Genomic DNA, 11235 nt, shown 5'->3' on the forward strand with positions numbered 1-11235 from the left:
TCTATTGGATAGTGGTAACCCTGTGTCACTATCCTAGGTACCACAGCAAAAGCCTAGGAATTAGTCCTGGATGTCTCTGGCTGGGCTCTATGCTCATCCTTTAACTCATCAATGTAGCCAGTCACTAGTCCTAATTTATAAGAAGTGGGTCCCATTCTCAAATTATAAGTAATGAAGCATAGAGCAGGGGCCTATCCAAAAAGAAACTGGACTGGACTATCCCTAGAAGGAAGAGGAATAGATGGTAAGCAAGGAAAAAAAAAAAAGAAAGAAAAAAAGAAAAAAGTCCTCTATAACAGAAAATGTTTATAATTTTCTTCGGAGATCAAAAAAATTGGTCTTCTACACATGAAGGAACAGAGGATATTGGCCTAAAAAGAGCCCCATGGCCAAAGGGATATGGCCTATTTTAACAGAGGATTTGAGAGTTAACAGATACCATGGAAAGCATCCAGTTCAATATCATCATTTTACAAATGGGGAAACTAAAGCCCAGACAGGAAAACAGAAATGCTAAGGACATACAGGTAGTTGATGGCAAAGACAACCCACTACCTGTCTTCTGACCTTGTATTGTGTGTGTGTGTGTATGTGTGTGTGTTGTTTTGTTGTTTGCTTGCTTTTTGTACAAGGACATTTTTCTTTAGTACATAACAACAACAAAAACAACAAAAAGTATAGCCTTGTTTCTGGTTTTCTCTTCTTTCTCAAATTGCTGCACTCCAACAGAAAACCTCAGCAAGAGTTAACCATCATGAGGCCACTCACTCCGGTACCAAGGACAGAGACATTATCCTTTCTTTATATAAGAACTAGGGCCACCTGTTGCTTTAATAGCTCAAGTTTGGTCTCAGCTGCAGGAGGGGACACCTTTGAAAATCAGCTTCCTAACTGCACTGCATCCTGATTTAGCTACCAAATCTTCAGCCAGAAAAAGATAGAAAGGCATCTGGATCACTGGGGAGACTTCTACCTGCCTCTCTTTCTTCCTCCTACTGTCACCTCTTTCCTGCTGTTTCCTGCCCAAAAAACCTGTCACCAGCCCAGAAGCATCTCTGGAAATGGGTAGGAGGGAGCCCTGCACCTGTCAGCGCCAGAAAAGAAAGTGCGCTCTGCAGAGTTCTCAGTTGTTACATCTTTGGCGATGAAAGGAAGCAAAGAGGTGAGTCCGAGGTCTCCGCCACAGATTTGCTGGAGACTGCAGTTAGTCCATCCGTCTCTGGCTCCAGTAACCCCTGAAGACCGAGGGTGCACTTACATTCCTAGCGTTTCTTGGCGTGCTTTCCTAAGAGCTAGTTCAGTGCCTCACACCGAAGAAGTCTCTGGGAAAGGTTCTTTAAGTCATGAATCAGGTTCCCGTCTGTATGTGTGTTTTTTCTTGAGAAAAACTGGCACAGACTGATCAGTAGTAGAGAGTGGGGTCTCCTTGCTCCCCTTCATCACTGCGTTCTTCACCTTGCGACTTCCTCACATTCTCCCAGATCTGACAAGTAGGACTCGCGACCTCAGGGTCGGGAGCAGTCAGCACCAGACATCCCCGCCCCCTCCCGGGGTTGATGCCACCCGTGCCTAGAAGGTGCGTGTGGGTGCAGGCGGGCGAACTGGACGCTTCTACCGTGAGCTAGGAGAAGCAGTTCAGCCCTTCCTTGCCTGAGACCTGCAATCCTAGATTCCCTGGAGACCGCGAAACTCCCAGTCCGAGGCACTCCCTGCTTAGCCGCCCACCCATTCCCCCCCTTCTTACCTCAGCACGCAGCCCCTCCCTGCGTGATGATGCAAACCAGTGGGGAGGGCGGGCGCTGGGAAGGGTGGGGAGAGTCGGAGAGCTAGCGAGGGAGGGAGGGAGTGGGAGGAGGAGGAGAGGGAGCCGAACGACCATTTAAAGCGATAGCAATCCTTGCCCTCTCCCCAGTGCTGGGTTGTTGGAGAGCGCGAGCGGCAAGCCGGGGAGCGCGAGCGCGGCGCGCGGGTCGGCGAACCCGGGAGCGCACGGAGCCCCAATCTGGCAGGCGCCGCGGGACCCCCCATCCTCTCCGGCCGCCCCTCTCCCGGCGCCCCCACCCTCCGTGCCTGCAGGAGCCTCTGGGCTTCCCCGGAGGACCTCACCCCAAGGGGCCCGGACCCCGGCGAGCCCGCCACCATCCCCTCCAGCGCCGCCGCCACCACCGCAGCAGCCGGAGCAGCATGGTCCAGCTGGGGAAGCTGCTCCGCGTCCTGACTTTGATGAAGTTCCCCTGCTGCGTGCTGGAGGTGCTCCTGTGCGCGCTGGCGGCGGCGGCGCGCGGCCAGGAGATGTACGCCCCGCACTCTATCCGGATCGAGGGGGACGTCACCCTCGGGGGGTTGTTCCCGGTGCACGCCAAGGGTCCTAGCGGAGTGCCCTGCGGCGACATCAAGAGGGAAAACGGGATCCACAGGCTGGAAGCGATGCTCTACGCCCTGGACCAGATCAACAGCGATCCCAACCTGCTGCCCAACGTGACGCTGGGCGCGCGGATCCTGGACACTTGTTCCAGGGACACTTACGCGCTCGAACAGTCGCTCACTTTCGTCCAGGCGCTCATCCAGAAGGACACCTCCGACGTGCGCTGCACCAACGGCGAGCCTCCGGTTTTCGTCAAGCCGGAGAAAGTAGTTGGAGTGATTGGGGCTTCGGGGAGTTCGGTCTCCATCATGGTAGCCAACATCCTGAGGCTCTTCCAGGTAGGGAGGCGCTCCCTCCGGGGCAGAGCGCGCCTTAGCTCCCGCGCACTTAATCCTAAAAGCTGGCTTGGACTCCAGGGGTGCGGGGTCAGGTCAGCCTTCGCGCATTTCCACCCTGGAGATCCTGCGAATCCCTCCCACCCCACCCGAGGAGGTACCTTCCCTGCTTGGTTCATTTCCCTTCCATCTCTCCCCTGTCCGCGCTCCACTCCATCCGGCTTGACATCCTGGATTTATGGCCCCATTTACAAGAAGCAATCTGCGAAAAACAAGGCGATGATTTAAATGGGTTTGCATTAGAGTGAAATATGGTCCAAAAACAGGCTTGTAAAAGTGCCGGGCTCCTGTGAGAGCCGGTTAGGCTCGTGGAATATGAAAGATGAGAAGACGCCTCGAAGCCGGGCATTTCTCAACTCCCCAGCTTCCCAGCCCCAAGCCGCCCGGCAAGCCGCAGCTCCCTTGGAAAATTTCGAGAAGAGCTTAGGGAGGCACATCTTAAACCGAGGGCTAGGTCTTCACCTACATGTGGATATTAATTGCCCATCTCTCTCAGGTTGGATCTCCCGACCTGTAGCCTGTCTCCGCGAGGGCATGGGGCAGAAGGCACGGGGACGCTCCCCAAGTGGGGAGATGCCACCCGCAGACGTGACCCCCCGGGTGATTTGCTCTGGGCAGTTGTTTGCACCGTCTAAATTGCATTTGCAGTCCGGCCACTGGCAGGAGCTGGGCGATCAGCTTTCTACTCCTGCCACTTCAGAGCCCAGAGATGAGCTCATGCTAACTGCGAAACAAAATCGCTTTCGCTGCCTCCACCCTCCGCCCATCCTTTCCCACGACCTCCCTAACACAACCCCCAACCCCTATCCTCGGCTCCGCGGACGATTCCCGGAGCCAGGCGAAAAGGCGCTGGAGGGAAGCACTAGGGTGCGCTGAGCAAAGCCGGCGGTCCTCCTGCTCCGGGCGCCGGAGGGCAACGCCGAAAATGGGAGGAAGGCGGATCCGGGGCAGCTGAGCGGTGGGTTCTACTGCAGTGCCCTCTCTCCGCCTGCTCCTGCATTTTGTGCCCCGTGGCTCCTGTGCTGCATTGGGTATAAATGGATGGATTTTGGATTTTAAGAAATTGAGTTGCGGGGTCTGATTGTGGGTTTCCTTCTCCTTATTTCTCCTTGTTTCTCTCTCTGTATCATCTTTCTTTCTCTTTCTTCCTTCTTTGTTTTTCTCCTTTTCTCTCCCTCTCTCAATTTCTGCTTCTTTTCTCTCTCCCTTCCCCCACCCCCAAGTTTTTTGTTCATCTCTCTGTAGAGATGATCCTTTCCTAATGCACAGCTCTCTCCCTGCCTGATAGTACCCAAACCCAATTAATCCCTTCTCCAGATGTTCTGGCTAACCCTGGTGCCCTTATGCTCCCCATATCTAAAGAACTGGCTCCCTTCCAAATGCTTTCCCTAAGGGTGTTGGGTTTCTGGAGGGGATTCCTTGTGAGATTCAAGCTGTCACCACATCTGCTCCTAGGAGTGTGAAGTTTGTGTGTGCACCAGGAGCGGTCCCTGCCCAGGGCTGCAGCCTGGTATAGCCCCTCTGATCTTCTGAACATCCCTAACACTTATTGAGTGTGCCATCGTGGGAATCCCTGGATATTTGCAAACCCAAAAATGCTTTGGGGGCACCCTTAATTCTGAGATGATGCTTTTGGGAAGAGGCTAGGTTATCATAAGCAAAACCCAGAGCGTTTCCTTCTTGCCTGAGCTTAAAGCCAGGCAACTTAAGAGGGCAGTGCTGCAGGAGACAGCGAGGTCAGAGATCACCGGAGAACCACTGGGGCGACTCACAGCCCAGCGAGCCCTGAACCCTGGGGGTTGAAGGCACATTTAGTGTCTCACATTTTTTAATTATTTTGGTGCCTGTTTCTCTCTTCACTCAGAGCACAGGCAGTGCTGCAGATGGGCCTGTCTGTCTGAAAAAGAGTGAAATGTTAAAGTCAGGAGAGGGATTGCAGACTAGGCTGAAGGACTGTGTTTGCTGAAAAAGACTCCAGGGGGAGTTAATTCTTCCTCTGGTGTGTGAACCTGAGGCTCTTGTGAGGGAAAGAAATGGTTTGCCTTATGCTTAGTTCCCTCATTCCCTGGGCTCAGAAGGAAAGGAAGCGAATGCCAATGTTAGCAGTGTGGGTTGGGACCAAAACCATTCAGAGAAAACACTGTCATTTTCCTCTAATTTGCAAATTGCAGCTATTCATGTTGGATTGAACAGCTGAGGGAAAAAGAGCCCCCAGTTTTCACCTGCATTTATGGAGAAGAGGCTGGTAGCAGGAGGAATGCACCAACTTGTAGCTTGTGCTATGAGCTGGGTATAACTGTTGGTGTGGGCATCATGCTTAACCATTGCCCATGTTGGAATATATAAGTATATATTCCAACAGTCTCTTCCAGTAGCCTTGTCTGCACATGATCATAGGAGCTCCTGGCACGCAAGTCTAATCCCAAGTTTCCCAGCCTCTGTAAGCCTGCAAAATGAATAGAGAGAATAGTGGTACACAGACCCATTGTTCAAAGGCATGATCAATTTAGAGAGAGAGGAAAAGAATGGTCGGTGAATCTTCGCTGGGAGTGCAGGGTTCAGCTCAATTAAGATTGTCTTATTAAAAACAAAAACAAAAACAAAAAACAAAAAACCTCCTCTAAATGATTGAATTCTTAGCTCTCCAGAGATTTGAGTTTTCTTTTCCCAGGCCCTGTAGGTTGCTGTGGGGACCATGCCAAACCTATCATTTGAGATAAAAATTTATAGTGAGATAAGCTTCTAGGCTGGGGGAAGGAATACTTCAGTGACTTAAATGGGGGAGTGGTACACACTGCTGGGTTGGGGGGTGGGGTTGAGGACAGGAAAGAGTAATGAAATAGTAATAAATGTAGCAAATGCTGTTGTTGCCAGCAAAAACTGGAATGAAGTTCTTTCCTGAGAATGAGGACCTGGGCAAAAATGACACCTCAGACTTTGAATTTTCATTTGCCTGCTGGTATAGCAGATCAAAGATATGAGCTGAACAAGTCCTCTCTCTCTCTCTCTCTCTCCTCTATGCACACTGAATTGATTAGTAAGTGACATGTCAGAGGACAGGAATGATGTCCACTGGTCTTTCAAATCTAGGAATTGGAAGCTAATGAAATTAGTGTGTGGCCAGGGCTCTGCCAACTAGAATTAAGTCACTGCAACCACCCTGCAATGCATTTTCAGCCTCAAAGAAGCATCAGGGAGGAATTTCTGGAGATTGTTTCTGAGCCCGTACAAAATAATACTCTCCTAATGCTTACATGTAAATTAATTTTGACTATGAGTAACATATTTAAAAAAATAATCAGAGAGTGGGGATGGCTTAAGGTGAAGAGCTTATATAATATGGTGTCCAAAGGATTAATCTCCCCTGACTACTATTTTATGGGCTATAAGTAAGATATATTATAGTGGGAAGTAATGGGCATGTTTTTATTCAAGGCTTCTCTGTTATCGACTTGAGAGCAAACACTCTGAGCGTATAAATTACTCTTGCTACATCCTGACTCTGAATGAACAATATTTCATGGCCAGTGACATGGTCTGAGCTATGGACTTGGAATTGAATGGTGTCTGTTTCAGTTCCTTTGTTCCTTCAAAAGCAACTAGATGGAAAAAGTGGCCACCTTGACTCTCGTTGGGGCATAGTGCAAATCTAAACCTGTGGACCTTGTACCATAAATGAAATACATTTGTAAATTTCTAAATGTTATCCTTCTGTTCACTGAAGCTTGAATATAATCTCCAACTTTGGGGACATTTTATATATATATATGGACCTAATTTTCTTCCTTCTTTCTTTTGCTCCCTCTCTTCTCTCTTTCTATCTTATGTAATTTGCTAGAACTGGGTACCTAGGATGGTGTGGTATTACTATAGAGGGGACTTTTTTTTAAACAACTCTAACCTACTCTTTTCAAAATTTCATAAATACAGGTGTCAGTGCCATTTGGAATAGGCTCTATAACAATCTCTGCCTCCACATTTACTGTGTTTCAGGAAATTTACCTAACAGATGGTGAGTGGGCAATTTTTAAAGGGGCATTTTTGAAAAGAGCAGAGAGGGAAGGAATAGAGACAGGCACATACTATATTTGAAGATAACTCTACGTGTATATTTTATGTATACATGCCCATAACATTAAGATGTCTTTGGGGATCTTTCTCTTCAAAAATAATTGAAGTAACGGATGCTTCTGCTACAATTTCATAAACATTGAGAGTATAACAAATCATAAATGCTCTATTTCCTATGTCTATAGGTTGTGTCATGGACTTCAAAGATCATAGCTGGATTACACAAAGTACACTCCAATCTCAATCCTGCCATGAATTAGTCCTGTTACCCTAAATAAGTTACTTAATCTTTCTAGGCCACAATTACCTCATCTGATTTTTTTTTTCTTTAAAAACAAATGTAGTTTGTAAGTTTTTAATCTCTTTGGGTCATAGCTTTCTTGGACAAAACCAGCTCTTGTCCAAACCCCGTGACTTTGCATTTCTAGCACCCACTTTGAACTTTGAATGAGTTTGGGGGAACTTTTAAAGAATATTTTCACACAGGTATCTTAGTTAATATCAGTCTAGCTGATTTCCCATATTCAGACTTTATCCCTTGTTTTGCCAGTATGCTTCTTAGTTATGTATATCAAGGCCGGTATCCAGGCTAATGACCTCCTGGGTCAGCTTACTGCATGGTTATAAGACACCAAACAGGGAGCAAGAACTGGGAGCTTTATAGTAGCAGATAAAACTTTTGTTATCCAGTGTTCTCTCCCCTTTCATCTTGCAAAAACCCCAGGCTTTCTTATGGAAAGCTACCAGATAGTGATTCCTACCTCCTCCATGGCCCCAGGATGAGTCTCCTGACTGAACTCAGGCAAAGCAGGTGATGGGTTCAGGTGTAGACTTTTTTTTTTTTTTAAGACTTTATTTATTTATTTGAGAGAGAGAGAATGAGAGAGAGAGAGAGCACATGAGAGGGGGGAGAGTCAGAGGGAGAAGCAGACTCCCTGCTGAGCAGGGAGCCCGATGCAGGACTTGATCCCAGGACTCCAGGATCATGACCTGAGCCGAAGGCAGTCCCTTAACCAACTGAGCCACCCAGGCGCCCAGGTATAGACTTTTGACTTTGGCTAGACCTATCAGAATCCTCCCCAGAACTTTTCTGCCAGAGGAAAATGGGAAAATTGGCTCTTCTCTCTGGAATTTCTAAGCTGGGGTAATAATGACTCTGGGACTCCTAGTGGCCATCCAACACAAGACTTTCTGTAGAATAAAGTCATACAGAGGTAAGCAGGGTTGAGTGATGGAGAGAAAGCCAGAGCCCTGATGATATTCTGAAAATTTCAAATCCAGCTATATCTGAATCTAGCTGCATCCCTGAATTTCCAGTACTTGTTCTTAAAATAAATAAATTAATAAAAATTCCTTCTACTATTTTGAATTTGTCTTCAGGCCTGTGCAATTAAAAGCCCCCTAGCCAAAACAAGTGATTTCTTATGGTAATGTAAGGTTTGCTGACTGGCATTCATTAAGTGAAAAATTATATATGATATTTTCTTTACTTTAAATATAATCCTTCTAGCCGAGGTCTGGGATATTCACAACGCTGCATTCTTCCCCACTCTTCGCATCATTTGCTGTATTAACTTTAAGCATTTGTTATAACAACCTGATGCAGTTGAGAGATAAGGCGAACACTTCTGATGTAGAATGCAGCATAGAGGCCTCCTATTTGGAAGCTTTAGAACCATACTTGGTTCCCCTCATTAAAGCAAATCTTTTGTTGATGTCTCCAGGGCAGAGAAACATTTTCATGGCATAATGGAGTACAAAGTACATTAAACTCCCGGGTTACTCTACGGTAAGCATCAAGCCTAACTACTTGTCATCCCCTTTTACTGTAAGTAGGCAAAAAAGAACAGTCACAAACACATTTTCCCAACAACTATATACATGATTACTGTTTAGAGGACGGTTATGCAACATATAGTCAGACTGATTAATTCATGGGCCTTTTGTCAATTGGCACAGTAAACATATGTGTTTTATGCACTTAATAAAAGCAAAACAAAATTTTTTTATAGGTAAATATCCAAGAAGAGCATTGTGCCAACCCTTACAGTAACGGCATTTCCATGTTTGACAAGTAACCTCCTTTCAATTACCCTTACTACTAGATGTTTCTTGGATCAAGTTATTAGATTATAACATCAAAAATAAAATAATATGAAGTAACAATGATACAGGATACATATCTCATTTTGTGAGAACAGAAGTTCTTATCTCTTTTCAATAACAGTAGTGACCACAGTAATGCTTCATCTTTGCTATGAGCCATTATGCCATGCACTCTAAATACTTCATCTCATTTAGTTCTTACAACAGTTCTGCAAAAGGCATGTTATCTTCCCCACGTACAGCTGAAGAAAGCGATTCTCAGAGCCCCAGGTCACATTGCTGGTAAGTGGCAAGGTCTAGATTCACACAATGGTTTGCCAGACGATACTCTGGTTGTTATCCACTATACATGCTGCTCAATTGTTGCACCAATGCAGAAATACTCAATCATAGATTTGCCTACCCTGAAATTGTAGTGGTTTGAGGACATCAGAGTTGTTCCTTAACCACATCTATTTGCAGAAAGAGATTATATTTTATTGCAGTTCCGCGACGAGATTAATTCTGTCTATTGAAACTTGAGTACACAAATCCTCACCTCCAAATGAAAGATGCTTGTTTTCTGTTATTCAACAGGTAGCCCTGTGTGTAGGCAATAAATACATGGTAGGCTTTTCTCTCAAATAAATGAGAAAAGATGTTTCTTCTTGTCCTGATTCAGTGCCCATCATTATGGATTATGATGGCTCTTCCTGAACTTTATTCATTCACTCCACTCTTTCTACAAACCTCAAGTGGGGAAATCCATCATTCAGATATGTGTGCAAAGTGAGAGGACTGTATTAATACAATTGCTGAAAGTCAAGTTGGTAGAGCATAGGAAATACATCCTAATAAATGCAACATTAATGTTTGTGTGGGCCGTGGAGTGAGGGGTAGGAGAATTTTCAGTTTAATGGGTTATTTTGCCTCTTGCTATAAAAGTGCTGCAGCTAAATAGTTTTATAATTGGTCATTTACAGAACTCTCCATCTCTGGGTGTTGTGTTCTCTCCATTCTGCGGCTGCCAATTCTTTCTCTTGTTCTTGTTGGAAGATAGCGAGGAAACCACTTCAAAGGCTCAGCCTGCTTTTCTGCATTATTGTTTAGATAAAAATATTTCCATTTGTTAAAGTACTACCTAAACATTTTTATCATGTTTTAAACTTGACTATGTTCTGAATGTATTAGCACAGGCAGACACAATGTGGGAAGTTTTCCTGGAGAAAACATACTTTTATGAAAGGAATCACCAGAATTTTCTTGTAGGGGTTAAGAATAAAATTGTGGAGTTAGATCTGAATTTAAATTCATAATCGCCACTTATTACCAGACTCACCTTGATCAAACAGGTACCACACCTCTCATCAATTTTCTTATCTTTGAAATGGGAATGATACAAGTGTACTTGTCTGATAAAGTAATTATACTTGATCTTAGCCAAAAGGCCGAGAAGCACTCTGATAAAGTAATTATAAAGACTGCACAAAATATACATGGAAATATTTTAGCACCAAGTTTAGCACGTGATGAGTGTTCAATACATTTAAAGGCTTTTGTTTTATTATTATGCTATTATTAAATATCACTATTTCTTAAATGTCACTATTGCCAAATTTACTGTAAAATTACCATAATAATCCATGTTGGATTTCATTCTTTCTGTTTCTTTGTTTAAATGGAAAATATTAGGGGCACCCAGTTGGCTCAGGAGGCTAAGCATCTGACTCTTGATTTCAGCTGGGGTCATGATCTCAGGATCCTGAGATCTCTGGGTGGTAGAATCCAGCCTCCTGTCAGGCTCTCCGCTCAGCCTGGCATCTGCCTCCTCTCGGGCCCTCCCCCCCAGGCACTTGAGCTCCAGCGCTCCAGCTCTCTTTCTAAAATAAATAAATAAAATCTATTTTTAAAAATGGGAAATATTACACAGATTGAGAGCGAGAACACAGTTTAGTGATAGTATTCAGTGGAATGAGAATCTCTATGGCACTGATTCAGGTGAATCAGGAATGCCGTGGACTTAAGATACCAGACAGGCTCAGAGCAGTGGGCTTTGAGGTTAGCCAGCCCCAAGCTTGAAGTCCACTGTGACCCATTTTTAGTGCAGAACCTAGAGGAACTTACTTAAACTTTTTGAGCTTTACTAAGAGTTTCCTCAGCTATCTTTTTTTTCCAGAAATATTTATTAAGCCTCCGCCTTCAGCACTGTTCTACGTGGTTGGACATACCAGTGACTAAAATAGACAAGAGCTCTCTCTCCCTCCCTCTCTCTCTCTCTCTCTCCCTCTCTCTCTCTCTCTCCCTCCCTCTCTCTCTCTC

The 11235-nt window shown here is 45.4% G+C and overlaps 1 protein-coding gene across 9 annotated transcripts in view; it reads left to right on the top strand.

The window, feature by feature from the left end:
- Positions 1-333: 333 nt before the first annotated feature.
- Positions 334-11235, top strand: part of GRM7 (glutamate metabotropic receptor 7) — a 914710-nt gene continuing 903808 nt past the window's right edge. For all 9 annotated transcript variants that reach the window (XR_012380942.1, XR_012380943.1, XR_012380944.1 and 6 more), the window contains exon 1: positions 334-2703. Coding sequence is in view for 6 of the 9 variants with exons in the window: in XM_073901589.1 (XP_073757690.1) it covers positions 2185-2703 (519 nt within the window). In the remaining 3 variants the exon portion in view is untranslated. The remainder of the gene's footprint in view (positions 2704-11235) is intronic.

The sequence above is a fragment of the Callorhinus ursinus genome, unplaced genomic scaffold (genome assembly GCF_003265705.2).
Source record: "Callorhinus ursinus isolate GAN/ISIS: 27379988/994484 unplaced genomic scaffold, GSC_fseal_2.0 scaffold15, whole genome shotgun sequence".
Classification (NCBI taxonomy): domain Eukaryota; kingdom Metazoa; phylum Chordata; class Mammalia; order Carnivora; family Otariidae; genus Callorhinus; species Callorhinus ursinus.